Source organism: Balaenoptera physalus, assembly GCF_965194825.1.
Source record: "Balaenoptera physalus genome assembly, chromosome: 8".
Lineage (NCBI taxonomy): Eukaryota > Metazoa > Chordata > Mammalia > Artiodactyla > Balaenopteridae > Balaenoptera > Balaenoptera physalus.
The window spans coordinates 17,124,243-17,150,486 of NC_138887.1; the positions used below are offsets into that span (position 1 = coordinate 17,124,243).

General features: G+C 38.4%; 1 protein-coding gene and 1 long non-coding RNA gene across 5 annotated transcripts in view; one reads left to right on the forward strand and one right to left on the reverse strand.

The window, feature by feature from the left end:
* Positions 1 to 4,596, forward strand: part of NAMPT (nicotinamide phosphoribosyltransferase) — a 38,511-nt gene extending 33,915 nt beyond the window's left edge. Inside the window, exon 12 of the mRNA XM_082473578.1 lies at positions 3,379 to 4,596. Within this exon, the coding sequence (XP_082329704.1) occupies positions 3,379 to 3,489 (111 nt within the window). The 3' untranslated portion in view covers positions 3,490 to 4,596. The remainder of the gene's footprint in view (positions 1 to 3,378) is intronic.
* LOC309666295 overlaps positions 1 to 26,244 on the reverse strand; it is a 79,788-nt gene that overhangs the window by 8,935 nt on the left and 44,609 nt on the right. For 3 of the 4 annotated variants that reach the window (XR_014267015.1, XR_014267017.1, XR_014267018.1), the window contains exon 1: positions 2,583 to 3,372. This is a non-coding gene — a long non-coding RNA (uncharacterized lncRNA). Of the gene's footprint in view, positions 1 to 2,582; positions 3,373 to 26,244 lie in introns of those variants that run through there. The other variant, XR_014267016.1, reaches the window with a different exon arrangement.

The window sequence follows — 26,244 nt, forward strand, 5'->3', positions numbered from 1 at the left end:
AGGACTTGGCTCTGCCCAGCAGTGGGCTGACACTAGCCCCGGGGTTCCACAGCTAGCAGCCTTATATAACTCAGCCCCACCAACCAGCCGCGAGCAGTCTACACACAAGGCCTGGCAACCAACGAGACTGGGGGCCAGCCGCATCTACCAGACTGCCTGCTGTAGTCACTCTGCCACAACAGAAGGACCCAAGCAACCCACATAGGAGGAGCCCTAGAGCAGCATATAGCTTTGGTGACCAGAAGAGATTCACTGCTGGGACACACAGGACTTCTACAAAAGGCAACTTCTCAAAGGTCAGAAAACATAACCAGCCTACCATGTACAAGAGTTCAAGATAATGATCTTAAAAATGATCAAAGAACTCATGAAAAGACTGGCTAACCAGAGTGAGAGGTTAGAAGTTTGTAACAAAAAGTCAGAAAATATAAAGAACCGGAGATTAAGAATACAATAACTGAAATTAAAAATACACTAGAAGGAATCAACAGATTAAATGACACAGAGGAATGGATCAGTGAACTGGAAGACAGAGTAATGGAAATCACTGAAGCTAAAGAGAATAAAGAATAAAAAAAAATGAGAACAGTTTAAGATACCTCTAGTACAACATCAAGCAACTAACATTTGCATTGTAGTAGTCCCAGAAGGAAGAGAGAGAAAGGGGCAGAGAACATATTTGAAGACATAATAGCTGAAAACTTCCCTAACCTGGGAAAGGGAAGCACAGAGAGCCCCAAAAGGATCAAATCCAAAGAGAACCACACCAAGAAACATTGTAATTAGATTGGCAAAAATTAGAGAATATTAAAAGCAGCAAGGGAAAAGCAACAACTTACAAGGGAACGCTAATAAGGCTATATAATCTGACTTTTCAGCAGAAAGTCTGCTGTCCAGAGGGATGGCACAATATATTTAAAGTGATGACAGGGTGAAACCTACAACCAAGAATACTCTCTACCTGGCTAGGTTTTCATTCAGATTTGATGAAGATATCAAAAGTTTTACAGACAACCAAAAGCTAAACGTTAGCATCACCAAGCCAGCTTTACAAGAAACGTTAATAGGAGTAATCTAAACGGGAGAAAAATGCTGTAACTAGAAACATGATAATTACAAAAGGAAATACCTCATCAATAAAGGCAGATATATAGTAAAGGTAGCGAATCAAGCATATACTAAGGAAGTTTAAAAGATAAACAGTAAAATCACCTATATCCGCAATAAGTAGTTCAGGGATACACAAAACAAAAAAGATATAAAATGTGTCCAAAGCAGTAATGAGCCTAAATGTAAGACATGATACCATGAAACTCCTAGAAAAGAACATAGGCAAAGCACTCTTTGACATAAATCATAGTAGTATTTTCTTAGATCAGTCTCCCAAGGCAAAATAAATAAAAGCAAAAATAAACAAATGGAACCTAATTAAAAGTTTTTGCACAGCAAAGGAAACCATCAACGAAACAAAAAGACAGCCTACATGATGGGAAAAGTATTTACAAATGATATGACCAGCAAGGGGTTAATATCCAAAATATCCAAAAAGCTAACGTAACTTAATATCAAAAAAACCAATCCAATCTAAAAATGGGCAGACGGACTGAATAGACATTTTTCCACAGAAGACATCCAGATGGCTAACAGGCACATGAAAAAATGCCCAACATTTGCTAATTATTAGAGAAATGCACATCAAAACCACAATGAGGCTTCACCTCACACCTGTCAGAATAAGTGGCCATCATCAAAAAGTCTACAAATAACAAATGCTGGAGAGGGTGTGGAGAAAAGAGAACCCTCTTACACTGTTGGTGGGAGTGTAAATTGATACAGCCACTATGGAGAACAGTATTGAGATTTTTCAAAAAACTAAAATTAGAGTTGCCATACGACCCAGCAGTGCCACTCCTGGGTATATACCCAAAGAAAACAAAAACATTAATTTGAAATGCATATACACCCCAATGTTCATAGCAGCATTATTTACGATAGCCAAGATATGGAAGCAACCTAAGTGTCCATCAACAGATGAATGGATAAAGAAAATGTGGCACATATATACAATGGAATATTACTCAGCCATTAAAAAAAAGAAGAATGAAATTTTGCCATTTGCAACAACATGGATGGACCTGGAGGGTATTATGCTATGTGAAATAAGTCAGACAGAGGAAGACAAATACTGTATGTTATTACTTGTATGTGGCATCTAAAAAATAAAACAAATGAATATAACGAAACAGAAACAGTCTTACAGATACAGACAGCAAATTAGTCTTTACCAGTGGGGAGAGGGAAGCGAGGAGGGGCAGGGTAGGGGAGTGAGAGGTACAAACTACTGTGTATAAAATAAATAAGCTACAAAGACATACTGTACATCACAGGGAATATAGCCAATATTTTATAATAACTTTAAATGGATTATAATCTAAAAATATTAAATTATGTTTTACACCTGAAACTAATATTGTAAATCAACTATACCTCAATAAAAAATTTTTTAAATAAAAAATAAAACGTAGGATAAAAAGGAAACAACATAATGACAAAAACGTTAGATAACGTTGTATGCTCCTCACCTTCAGATGAGATGGAAAACTTCGGCACAGAACTTCGGTAGATTACTTCTATGGATTTTTCGAGAGAAACTAGAGGCAGATAATTCCTTAGTGAGACAGGAATGGCTTTACCAGACTCAAAAGGGAATTTAGTCCTAATTCTCTTAATTTGTCTTTGTTTTATCCTTGTGTGGATCAAATGGATTACACGTATCAGTGACTTTTGGAATATACACAGAGTTTTTAAAATCAGTGGCTATGCATTAGTCAAGAAATCAATATTTATGTTTCTGTTTGGGGTTTGGTTGCTTGTTTTTAGTGTTGGCTTTGTTTGCTTGCTTGTTTCTTTAAGGCCAAAACTTGTGATTAGGAAGTTTAGTAAATTACAAATTGAGAAGTTTAATCGGTGTTGAGTCTTGGCTAGGAACGAGGGAAGGTCTGGCAGGCTTTCCTTGCTGATCTGTCAGTCGTGATTATCAGTGACAGCCATAGTTCTTCTGGGCAACCAAAGCAGTAAGCATCTTCCACCTGAAAAAAAAGAGATGGGTCAACTAGGTTTTTTCATTTTTCCTTTAAGAAAAACTGTTTTAAGAATGTACTTTTCAGATCATTCCTTTCCATAAAAGTTAAATATCTCTACATCCCATTTTAGATCATGCCTGCTCCACCAGCATTCTTTATGAATAAAATCATTTCATAATTTGAACACTATCAACATCTCTGTGTATTTGACTAACCTAATTCATCAAAGCATTACTTAAGAATTTCGTTTGATAGTCTAATATCATTAAATTTTAATATTGTTATATTTGTGCAGGATCTTCTCCATACTGTCTTCAAGAATGGGAAGGTGACAAAAAGCTATTCATTTGATGAAGTAAGAAAAAATGCACAGCTGAATATCGAACTGGAAGCAACACCTCATTAGGCTTTGTTTTATGACTGGGTATGTGTGCGCGTGCCTGCGTGTGCGTGTGTGTGTGTTTACGTGCATGCACACACGTATACACCTGTGTGTGTGAGTATGTAATACATAATGTTTATTGTACAGATGTGTAGGGTTTCTTTGTGTTTTATGATACATTACAGCCACATTATTTGTTGGTTTATGGACATACTGCCCTTTACATTTTTTCTTTTTTCCAGTGTTTAGGTGATCTCAAATTAGGAAATGCTCTTAACCATGTAAAAGATAATTGCTAAAGTAAGCTTTTTAGGGCCCTTTGCCAATAGATAGTAATTCAATCTGGTATTGATCTTTTCACAAACAGAACCAAGAAACTTTTATATATAACTGAAGATCACGTAAAACAGATTTGCATAAAATTATCATGATTACTTTATGTTTATATTTAACTTGTATTTTTGTACAAACAAGATTGTGTAAGATATATTTAAAGTTTCAGTGATTTAACAGCCTTTCCAACTTTTCATGATTTTTATGAGCACAGACTTTCAAGAAAATACTTGAAAATAAATTACATTGCCTTTTGTCCATTAATCAGCAAATAAAACATGGCCTTAACAAAGTTGTTTGTGTTATTATACAATTTGAAAATTATGTCAGGATATACCCAATAGAATTACTAAACCTCACTGCCCCTTGTAGAATATGTATTAATCATTCTACATTAAAGAAAATAATGGTTCTTACTGGAATGTCTAGGCACTGTACAGTGATTATACACGTTGGTCATTGTATTGTACCAGTGAAATGCCAAATTTGAAAGGCCTGTACTGCAATTTTATATGTCAGATATTGCCTGTGGCTCTAATAATGCACCTCAAGATTTTAAGGAGATTTTTAGAGAGAATTTCTGCTTACACTCTAGAATATATACATAAATGTAAAATATTGACAGAAATGGAAGTAGTGTATTTTAAAGTAATTACACTTCTGAATTTATTTTTCCTATTCTGTAGTTGATATGACTTAAATGAATTACTGGAATGGGTAGTGAGTGTACTTATTTTTAATGTTTTGATTCTGTTATATTTTTCATTTTTTTCAAAAATTAAATTGGATATTCAATTTTATGGACATCATTTATTAATTTTAAACTGAATCCCTCAGTAAATAATGCTTAGGCAAGTTCTTAAATGAAGATAAATTATCCCAAATGAAAAGCATGATGACATGAGTTTGAATAATCTGAACCAGAAGCGGAAAGTTGGCTAAATTCGGTGTTCAACATCAACGTGTTCTAGAGTGATTGATTAAACTGCTAGATTTTGAATCAGTCATCACATTTGACTAGAGACCAGGATTTTTTAGATGTCCTTTCTGTTCTAAGGCAGAGATTGGCCAGCTATGGCTTGCAGGCCAAATTCGGACTACTCTTTCTATAAATACATATTGTCTATGGTTGCTTTCTCACAAGAACAGCAGAAATTGAGTCATTGCAATAGTGACCCTGTGACCCACAAAGCCTGAAATGTTTATTATCTGGCCCTTTACAGAAAAGTGTGTCGACCTTGTTGTAAGAAAAGGAGTGTGTCTTGAGACGGAGTTTTTCACTCTTTTGTCTTTTCTCACTTAAGAATCTGATATTAGAAGAGTATTTAGAAAAGCTTTAACAACATGACATTAAAAGTGAAATTTTAAAAATGGAAAAGCCATAAATCATTTGGCCTAAACAGTTACATGAGAAAATATTTTATCACTAGAGTAATCTAATTAGAGGTGAGTTATCTTTATTAAACATCTTTTGTACGCATTATTATTAAGAAGAATATGGGTTTTTGCAGATGATTCTAAACACTTGTCTGATGAGAACAGTAGGCATCATTCACACTTCCAGTAAGAGTTGTCATCCTGTAATCCCTGGCAGAAAATCATTTTAAGCTGATTTATTATTTTTTAAATCTAAGTAAAGAGTAGGAGTATTAAGAACACACCTTTCTTCACAAACTATGCTAAGGGGCTTATAGAGAAGGAAAAGAAACTATTACCAGTAACAACTTTGATAACCACGCATAATTTTGATTTTGCTTCAACACTGCAATTATACTACAGATAACAGTCTTTATACACTCTGAATTTCAGCCGTTTCAGAGTATCTAGAGGAGTTTTATTTTACAACTTTCAGTGAATGCTAAAATCTGTACATTTGTACATGGCCATAGATTGGGGGATGGAATGATGAACTCTGTTATAGCTCTTAGCCACTTGGAATTGATTAATCCTGAATCCCCATCACGTAAGCACTTAGTATTTGGCCATCCCCATTCTGAGTAGCAACTGGGTGACATAGACATCAAATAGAACTCTGTTGTGTCACCCTTAAATCAGCCTGACTCTTGCAGACAAAAGCAAATGGCAAGTGTGGGTTTGCTCAAGTCATTAGATTTGCAGTTTACAACAGTCAGTCCCCCTCAGTTCATAATATCCTGAAGTATTATTTGTATTTTAAATAGGAGATAGGAGTTCTGCATTAAGACTCTTTATTTGTACTCTATACTTAAAGTAAAATGGTTTTAATGATTATCCCTTATTTCCTTTCTTGAAATGAATTGTTATGAACAACATTTTATAATGAAATCCATCTTGGAAAACTAGAAAGAGAAAAATGGCAAGGTAATTATTGTTCTGTTTGCCATAATTTAGAATTCAAACTTAAACACGTATTTTGTAGTTTTACATTCCTCTTTAACCCATCTAGTGGAGAATGTCAGCTTTTCTCCCAAGTTGTATGTTAAATCAATCTAATATGTATTCAACATCAAAGATAAACATGTAATAAACATGGAAATAAAGTTTAGCTCTATTAGTGAAATGTTAAATTTGACTGTGTGCTTCAAATAATGGCATTTACAGAGTTACCTTTTTTAGGTATTCTTCCAGTTCAAAGAATTAGAGAATGAAAGAGGGAGAAACATCTAGGATGCCTCTTACTTTCTGCCTTGTGCACTCTATGGCAGTGCCTTTTACTAAGGACACTGGAGGAAGATCAGATTTGGGGGCAGAGAGCACAATTCCTCAGGTAAGATTTGAGATGCCTTTGAGACATTTAAATGTGGATTTTAGGTAGCTGGAGATACCGATTTGGATATGAATGTGATGTATAGATGGTCACTGGAGACACAAGAGAGGATGCTTCTCTAGGCAGAGTATAGAGTATGGCATGGCAAACCACAGGCTATAGGCCAAATCCAACCCACCATCTGTTCTTGTAAATAAAGTTTTATTGGAACACAGCCACGTCGATTAGTTAAACTACTGTTCATGGCTGCTTTCATGTCACAGTGGCAGAGTTGAGTAGTTGTGACAGACCTTACGGCCTGCAAAGCCTAGAATAATTTATTATATGGCCCTTTAAAGAAAAAAAAAATGTGCGGATCTCTGCTATAAAGAAAAGAGGGCCCAGGGCAACACCATAGGCACTCTCAAAAGTTTTAAGTGGCAGATGAGCAGGCAGAGGAGACTGACAAGCAGTAGCTAAAGAAATGAAAGGAAAACCAGGAGGATGAAAGTCATGGAAGCCCAGGGAAGGGCTTTTTTTTTTTGCACAGGTGTTGAATACTACTGAGAAATCAAGTAGAGTGAGGGATTCAAAAGCATCTATTGGATTTGACCTCCTGGAAATAACTGGCAGCTTAGAGACATGCCCTTCCAGGTAGTAGAGGAGGTAGACGTCAGAAAGAAGCTATCTTGCATAGCTCCCAAAAGTTGGAAGTGTGAAGGAAGAGAGAATGAGGCAACAGTGTGTCTCCCTTTCCCTTTTTAGGTACTGCTTTATCTCTGAGAAGGACCCAGGAAAGAGGGAGAAGTGGAAGACCAGAGAGTCAAAGGAATCAGCATGGTATTGGGTTCCAAAGAAGGTGGAGGAGGATGGGGTCCAAAGGATTGGCTTCCGATGGACAGAGTGCTTTTAATCTAGAAGAAAGGAGAAGCTAGTGCGTATGCAGGCTTTGGTTTTCTCTGTGAAATTTGAGACCAGGGCAGATGGTTGAAAATGCAAGTTTTAAAACAGTTATTGTGGAGAGTAAAGTGCCCAGAGGTGTTGGGTCCTCCGCACCATTCTGTAGTTCCCCAACTAGTTGGTGATTGAGAACTTATACTGAAAATTTGCCTCTTGTGGTTGTATTTTTGTTGCCCTCCCTAGTAACACCCTGATGCCTAGGTACAGACGCACAGAAAATTGAGATACTTGGAGTTTTGCCAGATAAGTCTGATAGAACAAAGGACAATAACTGAATAATTATTAAAATTGAGTTGTTGAAAAAGGGTCCTACGGTACTTAAACTGAATAGGTAAGGACGTGAAGGCAACACACAGTGTTGGGAAGACAGTAGAGAGCCCAATGGACAGTCTGACGACAGCTCTGATCTACTGGGAGTTGTTGAACAAGCAGCTTGGGAAGGACAGAAAATGCTAGCCTGAGACCAGGATGCTTGGATTAGTGATCTGAGAGGAGCAGGTTCGTGGTGAAGTACGATCCAAGGCATGACCTTGCAGTGGCTACATGAAGTTAAGGAAGATCATTGGAGACGAAACAAGATCACGAAACCTAAAAAGACAAGTGGGTTGGACAGGTGGACATTAAGATCATCCAGAGTCGTAGTGGAGAGGAAAACTAAGTCAGGTGGCAGTGTGTTCAGTGAATGAAGGGAAGGGAGCAGGAGGCAGCAGCAAGGAGGGGTGTGAGCCTCAAAGGGATCAGGCAGTGGAGACGGCTGACGCAGGCGAGCCTGCAAGAGGAGGAGCTCCGCCTCCTGGAAGGGTCCAAACATGCGTGGACAAACTGATTAAAAAGTGCTTTGTGTATTGCCAAAGGCTTGATGTCCTTTACCAGATGCTTAAGCAATATTTGTTGAGCTAATGAATAGACGGAAGGAAGGAATAATCTCGGTTTAAAATTTCTTGGCTTTGCTAGCTTGCTGCAGCATCCCCTTTCAACTGACATAGGCCCAAGTGTTCCAGCCTTTAAATACATTTTTGAATTTTTGTTTTTAATGTTTTAAGAGTCACATTTTCTTTTTTAAAGAAACCAGCCAAAGCATTCTGCGCCAGTTAAAAATCGGTCACCTCTTATTCAGGTATTCAGGTTATTCCCACCTCAAATTATTTTATTTTATTCAAAAGTTTCTCTAATTATTATTTATTCCCCCCCCGGAGACAACTCTATCTTAATTGGTTCACAGTTCTTCATTCCATTAAAACTTATTTATTTGTTATTCCAGCAAAGAGAAATATATTCTTGAATGGAATTTTAGACTCACTCAAATTACCGACTTCACCAAAATTTTTTTTAACTAACATGAAAATGGGTCCTTGGTAATCAAGAATTTTGCCTGCATGCTCTCACATGGGCTGACTGACCCCTCACCTTATTGGTATATAGGACTCTTGGTGACTTAGTTGGTATATTCACAAGGGATCTTTTTACCACTTTTCAGGGCTCATACTGTTCTCTTGGCGAGTAGAATAAGCTGTCAATTGACTTTTCTACCAGTTTATAGCATAATCTCTGCAGAAAAATACAATTTTGGTTTACATTGATTTACGTTCATCCCAGAGAAAAGAAGCATCTTTCTTTGGTTGGTAGCAAAATAGTATTAAAAGTACAGTTATCCTGACTTACTTTATTTTCTTATCTAATTTTGTAATTGCCTACTGAGCTGTTACTTCTTTGAGGTAAACTAGGGAAGACGTTCTGTAGTTTGTATTAAGATGGATGGATCAGCTGTTGGGCTGAGGAGCCCTCCTGATGGATTGACTACACATTTAATTCTTTTTAGGTCTTCCTAAGTAGCCTGAACTCTGAGCCTGGGCAAAAACAACGCTTATCTTCAACCTCTCCCTTTCTAGTCCTTCCTCCTCAGCCAGCAAACATGTTCCTGTTTCTCCAGTCCTTAAAAAAAAAAAAGTCACTCCCTTGATAGCACCAGCTTAGTCGCCCTTCTCCTTTTCATATCCAAACTCTGTGTACACTTCCTCTCCATTTACTGCCTCACTTGCTGTTCATCTCCCATCTGGTTCTCATCCCTCATTAAACAAAACAGAGGCCTCTTGATTGTCAAATGAATATGTTTAGTTCTTATCTTACCAGAGGATCTCCCCTGTATTTGCCACTGTTAGTAATTCAGTCCTTGAAACTGCTTCATCTTGTGCTGGAACAGCTCGGGTGCCTTCTCTCTCTGGGGCTCTTCACACACTTACCTTTTCAATTTTGGCGTGTCCTACTTATCTCCATATTTATCTCGGCTGATCTCAGCCACTCTCATGCTCTCAGCAATCACCTGTTGACTCAAGCCTCCACGCATTTCTCTCTCTAGCCCAGACTTTTCTACCTGTGATGCATTTCCACCCAGATACCTACTCACATACAACAAGGCCAAACTTAGCATATTCCTCCTGATTCTCTACCTCATTTGGGGGTTCAGCCAACCGCCCGAGCGAGAGTTCCCTCTCCGTTACCCTACACATGTCCTCAATTACACATTCCTATCGATTTACCTACTAAATAATGTTATAATCTATCTTCTCTCCCACTCCCACTTTAGGCGCACAAATCTCTTCCTGAAACAATACAAAAAATATCTAAGTAGATTTTCCATCCTTAGCCCCCTCCCCCTCCTGCTGTGTACTACCAAAAAAGTGTTCTAACAAAATCGAATCATTTCAGTCCCCTGCTTAAAGCATTTGGTGTTGTCTTTAGCCCACGATGATGCTCAGAATCCAACCTAACCCACAAAACCCTCCCTGATCTGGCCCCTGCCACACACGCAGCCTCATGTCTTGCCCTCTGTTTTCTGTGCCAGCAGCACCTACTTGCTCTGCCTACACACACTCCTGCACGTGCACACACATCACACCATTTCCCCGCTCCTCTCCTTACTAACGCTGCCTTTGGCTAACTCATTTTAGGTGTTAGGTGGTAACGCCCCCAAGAATTGTGCAACAACTCGCTCATCTGCCATCCCCACCCCACATGCCCTTCCTCTGGCCTCCATAGGTACTGAGTGTATTTCTAAAACAGCTCTTACAGTCCATGGTTCTGGGTCCTGCATGAGGCAATATAGAATGGTGTTTTATTCATCTGTATCTCCTGCATTCAGTATATTTAAATGTTTGTTGAGTAAATGTCATTAAGATGAACACTTTTCTACAGTGTTTTGGTACCCTTTGTAGTACCCTGAACACTTTAATAAGTGTTTAAAAAAAAACCAGAAAACGAGTAGAACGTTTTACTAAGTTGTTTTCTTAAACACGGATGACTTTTTCAAAGCATGTTCACATATTACTGTCTTTTTGGAAAACCCTTAGAGTAAATTCATGAAGTGTTTGTTTCATCAAAATATAGGTTAGAAAACTAACATATAAAGAGGATAAATTATTTGCCTAAGATTTCCTTGTATGTACTTAAGTAGTTCATAACTCTCCTTGGATCTTAGACCTCTGAGACTGTGCTTACAGCTGTGGACCTTCTTCAGAGAAGAACTCTCATTTGCAAATAAAACAATTTGCATATAACTTAAGGGGGTTGCTACACAGACTCCGCCATGAGAGCTCCTAGTTACGGGCAGACGTCGGAGATATCGCGGGTTCTCTTCCAGACCACCTCAAAAAAGCAAACATCACAATAAAGCGAGTCACATGAACTTTTGGCTTTCCCAGTGCCTGTAAAAGTTATGTTCACACTATACTGCCGTCAGTTAAGTGCACAATAGCATGTCTAAAAAGACAATGTATGTACCTTAATTAAAAAATATTTTATTGCTAAATTCTAACCATCATCTGACCATGCAGGGTTGCCCCAAACCTTCAATTTGTAAAAAAAAAAAAAAAAAAAACAAGCGCAGTAAAACAGTACAGTAAAATAATGACATATGCCTGTAATTGCAGAACAGAGATTAAGGGTGCGCTTTACCAAATGCCCTTCCCTCTTTATTTGAACGTCTAGTGGTGCTCTTAGAAATTTTAAGGTTTTAATCACCTTAAATTGTTTTCGGAACAAGGCAAAGTAAGTAAATATGATTTTAATTCAACTCGCAAGGGATTCTACAGACTTCACTGATGCAGATTCCAAAATTGGTGGCTATTTTAAACGTCTCTTTTACAGATGGAGAAACAGAATCTTCTCTGTAAACCAAGCAACACCAAACTTTTGACAAAAGCTTTCTCTGTATTTTTATAACTAGACGATTCTGTTTCCAGAAATGTAAACAGACTAGGTAATTCTGACCGGCTTTCACTAAAAACCAACAAAAACTAATGGGTAACTTTTTTTTTTTTTTTTTTGTATTGAACTAACAAACAGATCAGTAAGAAATTACTAGGTCAAAATCCAAGTGAAAATGGGATGTGGAATAGAGAACCAAGTACTGAAGGTACTTTTGTCCTGGGGTATCCACCAAACCTGAGGACTATGAACTTCAGTTTCTAGGGCCTGACAGGACATGTGAACAGAAATCAAAGACCCTTTATAAAGCAGGTCCTGCAAAGGGCTACTTCAGGATGAGGGTGAACCAGTAGTAAACCTTTACCCCAACACCACTAGGGCCCTGCAAGAAAAGTTGCCTTAGCTCTGGGCAGACCGAGTTAAGAAAAACCTCTGACAAGTTGTCACTGCAAGCTAGCCCTTGCACCTAGTTGCAACCCAAATTCACACCCCGTACATGTTACAAAAACCTCAAGCTGTAAATTTAGATTAAACTGGACTGGGAGAATTCCCTAAATGCTTGACAGAATGCAAATCCTCTCTGAAAGGATACTGTTTCATCCTAAGCCTCAAAGAATTCCCAAAATAATATTCTAAGGAAAATGAGCAACTCAAAAAGTAATCACACAAGGAAACAGGACACCATGAATGAGAGTGACAAAAAAAATCCAAAAGTTTCAGATACAGAAATTATGAGACATTATAAAATATGCATAATATTTTTGTTAATGAAATAGCTTGAAGCTACACGGAATAGGAAATCTTTTTAATAACAGATTTGAAAAAGGGATTAACGGAATTTGTATAAATAAAAAATACAGAAACTGAGATTAACAATCAGATTAGACAGCCGTAGAGGGAACCCAAGGGAAGACAGGTCAGAAGGAATTATTCCGAACGCAACACAAAACAAATGGACAAAATCAAAAAGAAGGTAAGCAACATGGGAGAGCAGAAGGGCCTAACGTATGTCTAATCAGAGCTCTAGAAGAAGAAAGAAAATGGGGTAGAAGCTATATTTCAAGATCTGAGGGTTCAGGATTTACCTGAACTGATAAAAAGCAACAAGTGAAAGATTAAAGAAGCTCAGTGAATCCCAAGCAAGATAAATTTTAAAAAGCCACACCCAGACATGTTATAGTGAAACTGCAAATCAACAATAGTACAGAAAGTGTCTTAAGAGCAGCCAGAGAAAAAGAGATTGTGGGAATTCCCTGGCAGTCCAGTGGTCAGGACTCTGTGCTCTCATTGCTGAGGGCCCAGGTTCGATCCCTGGTCAGGGAGCTAAGATCCCACAAGCTGCAGTGGAAGCCAAGAGACAACGCGATGACCTAAGAGGAAATAATTACCAACGTAGAACCCTATTCCCTTGAAAAATAATTTTCAAGAATAAAAATAAAGACATTTTCAGATCACCAAACTCAAAGGTTGTTACTAGCAAACCTTCACTAAAGAAAATTCTAAGAGATGGATGAAGAGCAATAGAAGTAGTAAATATATGTGGGGCAACTAAACAAAACTGTATGAAACAATGATGATGTCTTATGGATTTAAGTTAAACAATATTTAAAGTCTACAGGTATAGCATAACTCAGGAGCAAGGTAAATGGAATTCAGAGTGTTCTACGGCACTTGAATCGTCAGAAGGAGGTTAAACTTATTGATCAATTTTAGACTTTGGTTAAGTATGTATGTTGAATTAATAGGAATAGGAACAAAGTATGTTACTTTCAAACTAACAGGAAAAGATCAAAATTTTTCAAAAGGTGGCCAAAAGTGAGAGAAAAGGTAACAAAAACAAGTGGGACAAAAACAGCAAAAGAATAATAATAATAATAGGATGCATGCTACATACATTCAATATATATAACATATATGTCAATAGTACATAAACATATCCTACACAAACACACAATCAGTTAAAAGAATGTTTTTTTAATCCAACTATTTGCTGCTTACAAGAGACATGTCTAAAGTATAAGATGCCAAAAGGATGAAAATATTTTTTAAATTAAATAATTTACTGAAAATAATTGCTGCTATTTTCCTTTAAATCAGAGGACTTGTTTGCTTGGGATTTCTGAACAAGGCAGGCTGAAACTACACATTACATCACTGGGCTCCCAAGCCGTGCCAACAAAGTGTGGCACTCACAAGGAGGAGAGCCTGCCTGCTCTGGTTCAGAGCTGTATTTACCAAGCTTTGGGGATAATATGTACCTCTGGCAAAGAGCTGTCTCCCCTCAGGTTATGCTGATGCCTGGGAAGCCACATTTAGGGATGTCAGTGGATGCTTTACTGCAGGAAAAGATGCATCTGAGAAATAGTGCCTCCTGTTTATTTTTGTCCAGAACCCTTTAGCTTCCACTGTTTATACTTTTCAACTCTACTGTCTGTATCTTTGAGCAGGGTTTCCATGCATTCCCCTTTGTATCAGTAGGTGGAGTAGGAGAGGGATAGGGTAAGAATTACCTGTGGGGCTTTTCTGAAACATAAACTTACTCCTGAACATCTGATACATTCCTGGATATGACAGTTAAAAGTGTCTGTGTAGTTTGTTTCTTGTTTTGTTTTTGTTTGTTTCTAATTTTTTTTATTAGAGTATAATTGCTTTACAATGTTGTGTTCGTTTCTATTTTTTTTTTATTGGAGTATAATTGCTTTACAATGTTGTGTTCGTTTCTATTTTTTTTTTATTGGAGTATAATTGCTTTACAATGTTGTGTTCGTTTCTGCTGTACATGAAATGAATCAGCTATAAGTATACCTATATCCCCTCCCTTTTGGACCTCCCTCCCACCCCACCCCCATCCCATCCATCTAGGTCGCCGCAGAGCACCAAACTGAGCTCCCTGTGCTATACAGCAGGTCTCTGTAGTTTGGATAAACCACCAGAGAATTCGTAAACACCCATCATCTCTGGTTGAGACTCACTGCTCTATATAAACCACTACCCAAATATTGATGCAGGACTATAAGCGCTTTACAAACCTTGTTACTTCCATCTTAAAACTTCACCAGCAGTGTCCTCCTTTCTGCTTAGAGAACAAGGCACTGTGAAAGATGGCCAAGAATGGTTCTGTGAGGTTTATACAACTTGTCCCCACCCTAGCCTGCCTGAGGAAACAAAGGTCACAGCATTTTTCCTACAGGGAGGAAAGAGGAGAATGACTTCAAACCATTTCCATCTAGTAATGGCAAAACATGTCCTTTCACAATTGAAATAAAAGCAAAAATAAACAAATGGGACCTAATCAAACTTAGAAGCCTTTGCACAGCAATGGAGACCATAAACGAAACAACAAGACAACCTACTGAATGGGAGAAAATATTTGCAAATGATGCGACTGAAAGGGCTTACATTCCAAAATATACAAACAGCTCATACAGCTCAATAGCAAAAAACAAACAAACCAATTTAAAAATGGGCAGAAGACCAAAATTGACATTTCTCCAAAGAAGACATACAGGCGGACAGTAGGCACATGAAAAGATGCTCAACATTGCTAATTATTAGAGGAATGCAAATCAAATCCACAATGAGGTATCACCTCACATCAGTCAGAATGGTCTACAAATCATCTGTCAATACAATGGTCATCAGAAAGTCTACAAATAATAAGTGCTGGAGAGGGTGTAGAGAAAAGGGAACCCTCCTACAATGTTGGTGGGAATGTAAATTGGTGCAGCCACTGTGGAGAACAGTATGGAGGTTCCTTTAAAAACTAAAACTAGAGCTACCATATGATTCAGCAATCCCACTCCTGGGCGTATATTCGGAGAAAACTCTAATTTGAAAAGATACATGCACCCCAATGTTCATAACAGTACTATTTAAAATAGCCAAGGGGCTTCCCTGGTGGTGCAGTGGTTGAGAACCTGCCTGCTAATGCAGGGGACACGGGTTCGAGCCCTGGTCTGGGAAGATCCCACATGCCGTGGAGCGACTAGGTCCGTGAGCCACAATTACTGAGCCCGCGCGTCTGGAGCCTGTGTGCCGCAACAAGAGAGGCCACGGTAGTGAGAGGCCCGCGCACTGCGATGAAGAGTGGCCCCCGCTTGCCACAACTAGAGAAAACCCTCGCACAGAAATGAAGACCTAACACAGCCATAAATAAATAAATAAATAATTTAAAAAAAAAAAAAAAAATAGCCAAGACATGGAAGCAACCTAAATGTCTGTCAACAGATGAATGGACAAAAATGTAATGCACACACACCCATGTACACACACAGACACAGTGGAATATTACTCAGCCATAAAAAAGACTGAAAATGCCATTGGCAGCAACATGGATGGACCTAGAGATGATCATACTAAATGAAGTAAGTCAGAGAAAGACAAATATATGATAGCACTTATATGTGGAATCTAAAACGTGATACAAATGAACTTATTTACAAAAGAGACATAGAAAACAAACTTGTTACCAAAGGGGAAAGGGGGTGGGGGAGGGATGAATGAGGAGTTTGGGATTAGCAGATACAAACTACTATATATAAAATAGATAAACAACAAGATCCTGCCGTACAGCACAGGGAACTATATTCAGTACCTTGTAATAAACTATAATGGAAAAGAATCTGAAAAAAAGTAGATGACATATATAAAACAATCACTGCTGTACACCTGAAACTAACACAACATTGTAAATCAACTATGCTTCAATTTTTTAAAAATGTTCTTTCCTCTCCTCTTCACATATGATAACCTGGAAAAAATTAACCTCTAAAGAGGTTTCTAACAATAATTTCCATGTACAAAAGAGTTCTAGGTCTATACTTTTCTCTGCTATCTATGTTCTCCACGAGGGGCAAGTATTGCTGTTGTTACCAAGAAATGACAAAAAGCATTTTTGATAAACAGAATTACAAGTGCTGGCCTCATCAGCGAGGTGCCCAGGACGCCTCTGGAAATGAGTTTCTCCAACTGCCGGAGGTAGGCGAGGAGAGCTTTCTGCCATTGGGAGTCACTAGCCCGTTGAAAAAACTGAGGATCCCAAAACTCACAACTTAACTTAGCATTGTGTACGTATGTGTACGTGTGTGTGTGCACGTGTGAGTGTATGTATATACACAGGGAGAAATACCTCATTCCCTGTCAGCTAGTTTTGAAACTAGGAACAGAACAAAGTAATATATGTGCCACAAACAGTTAAAAAGCTATTTCAGTCCCATGTTACATCCAGGGACACATTAACTCTTAATAGGCAAAAAAATATAACTCATTGGAATAAATAAATAATTACTTCGGCAGCCCCTTATCTGTTTCCCCACTAGATGCTATGCTCTGTGAGGGCAGGCACAATGCCTGACCTTCTAGCCGCACATGCATGTCTCAGGTCTAAGTTGGGGCCTGACCCCCGGAAGACATTTACCAGGTACCTGCTGAGCTAATGGCGCTTCATAATCCTACAACACTCGCTTCTTCCTCCCTCCATCCCTCACGGTCCAGCCACGTCTCACCCTCCACCTGCCTCTCCTACTCCATGCCCCCAGGTCCTCGTTACCTGGAGCCAAATACTCATGCTTTTTAAGGCAAAAAGATGAGTGGGAATGGGTCAACCATTCAAGTAGCCCTCGTTCATCTGCATCTTGTGGGGAATTCCGGACTAGAATTTCCAGCTGCTTCATGCAAAAAACGGTCAAATGAGATCGTTCCCCAACAGACCCCCAGATTACTACAAATGGTACAAAGATCTCAGGAATTCACTGATCAGAAGGCCTGAACTCCCAGGGTAGTCAGAACTCCCTAAATACAATCTCTGATCCTCCACACCATAATTTTTGCCTGTTTGTTTTTTCTTTTTGACAACAACCTTCAGTAAGAAACACATTTCATACTGCAACTCCGTCACGCACATATACATATGTTACTGAAACCCTTACTTGGTGCAGTGCCCTCTGATACAGCCAAATCTGTTCTGTTTGGTTTAATCCTACACTACTGGGTTTTTTTAATGCTGGTTCTAGCCCACAGAATCGGGATCTTGAACCACTAACGGTCATGACCTGCAGCTGAAAACCACGGGCCTAAATGGACCCAGCACAGCATCGCCCACCCTGGTCTTATACGCACAAGATCGTAGCTCTCCAGGAAGCCTCACATCATGTGGGCTCCTAAGCCAAACTTAGGGGCTCCGACTATAACCGGATGAGCTTCAGGAATGTGGTGAGTAAACAAACTTTCTCATTGTGCCATTTCCTAGGTGAAGAAAGAAATGAAAAATTACGCTCGCTAACTCTGTGTTATGCTAGGTACTTTGCATGAATGGCCTTCCTTAACCCCCTCAGCAGCTCTCTGTGGTAGTCGTCATCCCCACTTCGGAGGTGAAACAACTGACGAAAACAAAGAGAAAGTAACCAGCTAGTGAGGAACAGAGTGAGACTTCCAGCCGGGGCTGTGCGACTCCGCAAGCCACCACGCTCGTCTTCCTGACTGCACTGCATCAGCCACGCCGGAGAGCCCTTCCTTCTTTCCCTCACCCCTGTGCCTGTCCACATGCAGCACCTCACTCCAGATCTGGCCTTCTCTCATTCCTCCAGGAAGGCCCCTCCAAGAGCCACTCTCTGCCAAACTCTAGATGTACAACTGGCACTTTATTTTTCCACGAGGTTCTGCAGTGCTTGGTCAATGTGTGTGCAGTGTGTGTGCAGTATGGGTGTGTGTGAATGCGTGCATGTCTGTTGCTCTTCTGCTGCCAGAATCACACACCGGCTTTCCGTAAATCAGCACTTGCAGGTCTCAGGGCTGTACATCAGTCTCTGTGATTCTTTTCTTTGGGTGCCTCATCTGACCCAGCTACTTGAGAATGACTAGCTAGGGCATTTCCAGCTGTTTTTAGTGCCGTCTGACTCTGACCTAGGCTGTTCACTGAGGAGCCGGTAGGAGATGAGAAGGGCTGTATCAACCTCATCAAAACAACTTCTCAGGCAGCTGACTGCCTGCAGGTTTGGGACAAGGCGTGAAAAATAAGAAATCATATGTGCAGAGCTTTCCAAGTGGGGAAAGAAAGAGCAGGCAATCCAGAAGGTCCACCAGCAATCCAGACTGCCACCTCAGCCAGCTCGGGCTGTGGGTGAAAAGAGAGCAAAGAACAAAGAGGGAGGTGAGGGCACCCTAACAAATCTGCAACGAACCAACCCCTAAGGGCAAAACCATGAAAAGAACCAGAGGTGGGCTCTCCACCCTGACCTCTTCCTTAAGCTCTCAAAGGTTTTCCAGTGTACGTGGTACCGTGGGAAACTGGGAGCAACTTGCGAAGACTATGCACTTGGAGATCCTGCACTCACACCCTGGTAAAGGGGGCTGAGCCTATTAGACACAGGACAGATTCCTTTGATCGGAATATGTCCTTCTTCAGACTGGAACACTCAAAGAAATCTAACTGCCCAGGTGACAATTCAGCACATATCCTGATCCAATCTCACTTTTGAAAACTTTTCTAAATCTACTGGTTTAAGAATATGCAGAGAGAGTATAGATATACAGAGATATATGGAATATATAGAATATTCAAAGAGATTATACTTAACACTTTCATTCTAAGAGACCCACATTAGGAGTGATAATTAGTACTTTGCAGAAAAACTGTCTTTCAGTTCTTCTATTTGTATGAATTTACACATTTGCTTAAAGAAGCTCTAGCCCGAAAGAACAAATCAGGTCTTTTCAAATAATCTGAACCAGTATTTCTGTTTTGATTCAAGTAGACTAAAATGAACTAGTTTTTCAACCTATCTCTGTTTTTCAGAGTAATGTGAGAAAGATAGCATTCTGTAGCATAGTCGATGACTTCTTTTTTGTTTTCACAGCTTATCACATATCTGAAGATTTATATGTCTGTGTTCAGAGCTAGCTCCTTTTCAAAAGTTTTTGACACTTAAATAACCCATATATCTATAAGCACACTTCTTAATGAGGAATAGTAGCATCTATTCCAAACAAATTTTTAGCATTATCAATGAGCTGATTCCTCTGATAGAATATCAGAAGTGAGAAGGAATTCATTTTCACCCCATTCTAAATGAAACCCAAATTTCATTGTTTGTAATATATTTCATTACACCTAAAAATAACAATGTTTAATATCATCAAATATCTATCTAGTCAGTGTGCAAATTTCCTCAATTGTCCTGCAGTTCTTAAAAGTCTGTTGGAGGGAATTCCTTGGTGGTTCAGTGGTTAGGACTCTGCGCATCCACCGCAGGGGGCCCGAGTTCAATTCCTGGTCAGGGAACTAAGATCTCGCAAGCCACATAGCACAGGGGAGGAAAAAAAAAAAAAAAAGTCTATTGGAAGCACATATGGAACATTCTTCAGGATAAATCCCATGCTAGGCCACAAAAAAAGTCTTGATAAATTTAAGAATACTGACATAATGTCAGGCATCTTTTCTGACCACAATGGTATGAAACTAGAAATCAATTACAAGAAGAAAAGTAGAAAATTCACAAATATGTGGAGATTAAACAACATGCTACTGAACAACCAGTGGGTCAAAGAAGAAATCAAAAGAGAAACCAAAAAATATTGAGACAAATGAAATTGAAATACAACATATCAAAACTTACAGGATGCAGCAAAAGCAGTTCTAAGAAGGAAGTTCATAGTGATAAATGCCTACATTAAGAAATGAGAAAGGGGGCTTCCCTGGTGGCGCAGTGGTTAGGAATCCGCCTGCCGGTGCAGGGGACACGGGTTCGAGCCCTGGTCTGGGAAGATCCCACATGCCGTGGAGCAACTAGGCCCGTGAGCCACAATTACTGAGCCTGCGTCTGGAGCCTGTGCTCCGCAAGAAGTAGAGGCCGCGATAGTGAGAGGCCCGCGCACCGCGATGAAGAGTGGCCCCCGCTCGCCGCAACTAGAGAAAGCCCTCGCACAGAAACGAAGACCCAACACAGCCAAAAATAAATAAATAAATAAATAAATTTATAAAAAAAAAAAAAAAAGAAATGAGAAAGATTTCAAATAAAAAGAGAAAGAGAGACAATAGAAAAGATCGATGAAACTAGGAGTTGGTTTTTTCAAAAGATAAACAAAATAGACACACCTGTAGCCAAACTCACCAAGAAAAGAGGACTCATGTAAATATCAGAAATGAAAGAGGAGACATTACAACTGACACCACAGAAATACAAAGGATCATTAGAGACTACTATAAACAATTATATGCCAGCAGACTGGACAACTTAGAAGAAATGGATAAATTCCTAAAAACATACAACCTACCGAAACTGAATCAGGAAGAAATAGAAATTCTGAACCAACTAATTACTAGTAAGAAGATTGAATTGGTGATCAAAAACCTCCCACAAAAGAAGTCCAGGACCAGATGGCTTCACAGGTGAATTCTGCAAACATTTAAAGAAAAATTAATACCAAACCTTCTCAAACTCTACCAAAAAATAGAGGGGGAGGGAACAATTCCAAACTCATTTTATGAGACCAGTATTACCTTGATACCAAAACCAGACAAGGATACTACAAGAAAAGAAAAGTATAGGCCAATATCCTTGATGAACACAGATGTAAAAATCCTCAACAAAATATTAGCAAACCAAACTCAACAATACATTAAAAAGATCATACACCATGATCAAGTGGGATTTAGTCCAGGGATGCAAGGATGGTTCAACATCTCCAAATAAATCAATGTGATACACTGCATTAACAAAATGAAACATAAAAATCATATGATCATCTCAATAGATGCAGAAAAAGCATTCAACAACATCCCTTCATGATAAAAACTCTCATCAAAGTTGGTATAGAAGGAACATATCTCAACATAATAAAGGCCATATATGACAAACCCATAGCTAATATTATACACAATGGGAAAAAACTTAAAAGCTCTTCTGCTGTGATCAGGAACAAAATAAGGATGCCCACTCACCACTTTTACTCAGCATGGTACTGGAAATCCTAGCCAGAGCAATTAGGCAAGAAATAAAAGGCATCCAGATCAGAAAGGAAGCAGTAAAACTGTCACTATTTGCAGATGACATGATATTTTATATAGAAAACCCTAAAGACTCCATAAAAAATACTGTTAGAAATAATAAATTCATTAGAGTTGCAAGATACAAAAGTCAATATACAAAAATCAGTGTGTTTCTTTACACTAATAATGAACTCTCAGAAAGGGAAAATAAGAAAACAATCCATTTACAATTGCATCACAAAGAATAAAATAACTAGCAATAAATTTAGCCAAGGAGGTGAAAAATCTATACTCTGAAAACTGTAAGACATTGATGAAAGAAATTGAGGAAGACACAAATAAATGGAAAGAACATCTGTGCTCATGGACTGGAAGAATTAGTATTATTAAAATAGTCATACTACCCAGAGTGATCTATAGATTCAATGCAATTCCTATCAAAATTCCAATGGCATTTTTTCATAGAAATAGAACAAATAATCCTAAAATTCGGATGGAACCATGAAAGACTCTGAGTAGCCAAAGCAACATTGAGAAAGAATAACAAAGCTAGAGGCATCACACTGCTTGGCTTAAAACTATATTATAAAGCTATAGTAATCAAAACAGGATGGTATTGGCATAAAAAGAGACACATAGATCAGTGGAACAGAATAGAGAGCACGAATATAAACCCATGCATATATGGTCAATTAATTTATTACAAAGGAGCCAAGAACACTCATTGAGGAAAGGATATTCTCTCTGATAAGTGGTATTGAGAACATTGGACAGCCATGTGCAAAAGAATGAAACTGGGCTACTATCTTCCACCATACACAAAATCAACTAAAATGGATTAAAGACTTGAACACAAAGCCTGAAACCATAAAGCTCCTGGAAGAAAACATAAGCTCCCTGACAATGGTCTTAGAAATAATTTTTTAGATTTGACACCAAAAGCAAAGGCAACAAAAAGCAAAAAGGCTACAAAAGCAGAAATAAACAAGTGGGACTACATCAAACTAAAAAGTTGCCACACAGCAAAGGAAACCATCAACAAAATAAAAAGACAATCTAAAGAATAGGAGAAAGTATTTTCAAATCACATTTCTGATAAGGGTTAATACCCCAACTATATAAAGAACTCATATAACTCAATAGTAAACAAACAAACAAAAAACCCCAAACAATCTCATTTTTAAAATGGCAGATGATCTGAATAGACATTTTCCCAAAGACATATAGATGCTCAACAGGTGCATGAAAAGGTGCTCAACATCACTAATCAGGGAAATGCAAATCAAAACCACAATGAGATATCACCTCACACCTGTTAGAATGGCTATTATCAAAAAGATTAGAAATAATAAGTGTTGGTTAGGATGTGGAGAAAAGGGAACCCTGGTGCACTGTTGGTGGAAATGTAAATTGGTACAGCCACTATGGAAAACAATATGGAGGTTCCTCAAAAAACTAAAAATAGAACTACCATATGATCCAGCAATTCCACTCCTGGGTATATATCCAAAGAAAACAAAAACATTAATTTGAAAAGATATATGCACCCCACTGTTCACAGAATTATTTACAATTGCCAAGATATGGAAGCAACCTAAGTATACATCAACAGATGAATGGATAAAGAAGATGTGATATCTCCCTCCCTCCCTCTCTCTCTCTCTCTCTCTCTCTCTCACACACACACACACACACACAATGGAATATTACTCAGACATAAAAACGAATTAAATTTTGCCTTTTACAACATGGATGGACCTGGAGTGTATTATGCTAGGTGAAATAAGTCAGACAGAGAAAGACAAATACTGTATGTCATTTCTTATGTGTGGAATCTAAAAAAATAAAACAAACGAATGTAACAAAACAGAAACGGACTCATACAGAACAAACTAGTGGTTACCAGCGGGGAGAGGAAAGGGGGGAGAGGCAAGATGGGGTAAGAGATTAAGAGGTACAAACTACTACGTATACAACAAATAAGCTACGAGGATATATTGTACAGCACAGGGAATATAGCCAATACTTTATAATAACTTTAAATGGACTATAATCTATAAAAATATTGAATCACTATGTTATACCCTGAAACTAATATAATATTTTAAATCAACTATATTTCAAAAAACAGCAAAAATAAATATATAAAAATAAATAAAATGAATTAGATGTGTTTATTTGCTCTTATATTCAGTATAGTTTAATCTTTATTTCTAAAATGATTTTAAGTTTCCAATTCTTGTCTGAGGTAGTTCTGTCACCTTTATTTTCAAATATTCCTATTTTTCCAAATACTTCATGTATGAGTTTCTGTACCTTTGATTTATGTTGTTCTTCCATGCTTCTATCATTTTCTTATTTCATTTTAGCTTTTTTTAAATTTAGCTTATGGTTTTCATCTCTTTCGTGACCATGTCCTTCTTGTGTGCCTTCATTATCTGAAGGAACGTTATTCTGCTCCTTATATATTTTCTTACAAGAACGTTGTATGGACATTAACCACAGTCTTTTCCAGTTGCTCCTATTTAAGTGAAATGAATTTTCCTTTTACTCTCACAAAGGGTGGATGCCAATAATCATTCTTCTAGCCTCACAGCTCTAGAGCTTATTTTGTTCTTTTGTAATAAGGAACATGGCCTTAATACTTTCTAAATTATGCACCAATTTACCCTCACCCATTTTTTCTGCATTCCCTCTTTTCCTTTGTCCCTATTTTCCTTTTTCTGCTCAATTTTGATCCTACTCCCAGTACTTTTTCCTCAGTGTGAAAGAAAGCTTAGTAGGAGAAGAAAAAGAATATGCAGCAGTGATTCATGTAGCCCATAAAGCCTACTATACTTACTCTCTGGCCCTTGAGAAACCAATTTTGCTAACCTCTACTCTAGAGCAACTTTTTCTCTGGAGGGTTCCTCTGCATTCCGTATAGTCTAGGTGGCGCTGTCAATCACAGTGCACCATCACACCAATGAGATGGGACCCAAGCAGGGGTAATAAATGGAGTCGTCCATAGAATTAAAAAGCAGACGTTAGAAGAGAGGTCTTTCTATTAGGGTACGTGGCTACGGGTTTGTGAATCTCATGCTGCTTGTGGACACTGCTTTTAGCCACATGGAGGAAGCCTATGTCCAAGGAGAGAAAAGAAGGCTCAGATCATGAAGGAAGTTGGGGTGATTCGAATCCTCTGAATCAAGCTGACACAGCTGCATCCCTGGACTTTCCAGTTCCATGAGCCGATAAATTCACTTTTCTGCTTGAGCTCATTTGAGGCAGACTCTGATATTGCAACCCAAAAAGCCCCAGGCTAACACAGTTACATGCATGAAAACACATGTACATGGCCACTTAAAGGATTTTTCTCAAATTATTCACTCCTCTTGTTTTTCTTGGGGTTTTTTTGTTTTGTTTTTAGCTAGAAGAGGATTAAAGACAAAAGAAATAAAAGCTTAACAAGGGATGAAAGAGAAATTACTTTGTGAGCAATAGAATTCCTTAGCTAAGATTTTGTAAGTTAGTCTAAATGTTTTAAAAGTATGCAGTAGGGACTTCCCTGGTGGCGCAGTGGTTAAGAATCTGCCTACCAATGCAGTGAACACAGGTTCGATCCCTAGTCCGGGAAGATCCCACGTGCCACGGAGCAACTAAGCCCGTGCGCCACAGTTACTGAGCCTGAGCTCTAGAGCCCACGAGCCACAGCTACTGAGCCCACATACCACAACTACTGAAGCCCATGCATCTAGAGCCCATGCTCTGCAACAAGAGAAGCCACCACAATGAGAAGCCTGCACACCGCAATGAGAGGTAGCCCTGCTCGCTGCAACTAGAGAAAGCCTGCACGCAGCAACAAAGACCCAATGCAGCCAAAAATAAATAAATATTTTTTTTAAAGTATGCAATAAATAAGTTCAGCTTATGGTTTATAACTAAAGTGAAGGGAATTAATTGAGTTAGTGAGAACAACTAACAGCACAAGGGCCAGTGGTGACAGAGTTTGAATTTAAAAATATAAAAGACTATTTTGTGGAATGGAGCCTATCAGAATCATCAGTGGAGTTTTTAAAAAACAGATTTTGAAAGGCTATGCCAAGGACCTACTGCAGTAACCCTGATAAATAGAAAAGTTTGAGAACGACTGCTCTAATATGGGTACCTTAATCTTTTAAAAATTATGTATATTTTATATTTTGCTTTCTTTAGGGTTTTTTTTTTTAATGATAAAGGTTCAAATTCCTTAGTTCTGTCATCTCTAAATATACATTCATACCACTACCAGGCGGTTTCACCAGTGCTACATAACAAGTTTTCAGCTGATTACACGTAGAGGTAATAAAGACTTGGGTAAATTTTGTAGATTTTTTATACCAAGGTCAGGTCCCAAACAAAGTTAACAATCACTAGGGTATCAGAAATGCACAGAGCAAACATGGAAGATTCGTTAAGAGGTTTTATGATACTATCAGAGCAACAGTCTCTTTATCTTGAATAAGAGAGTGAACAAAAATCTGACCCAGATAAATAATTTAGGAATGGCTTTAACTAGCTCCTGATGTGATTCTCTGGATACTAAAATCATTCG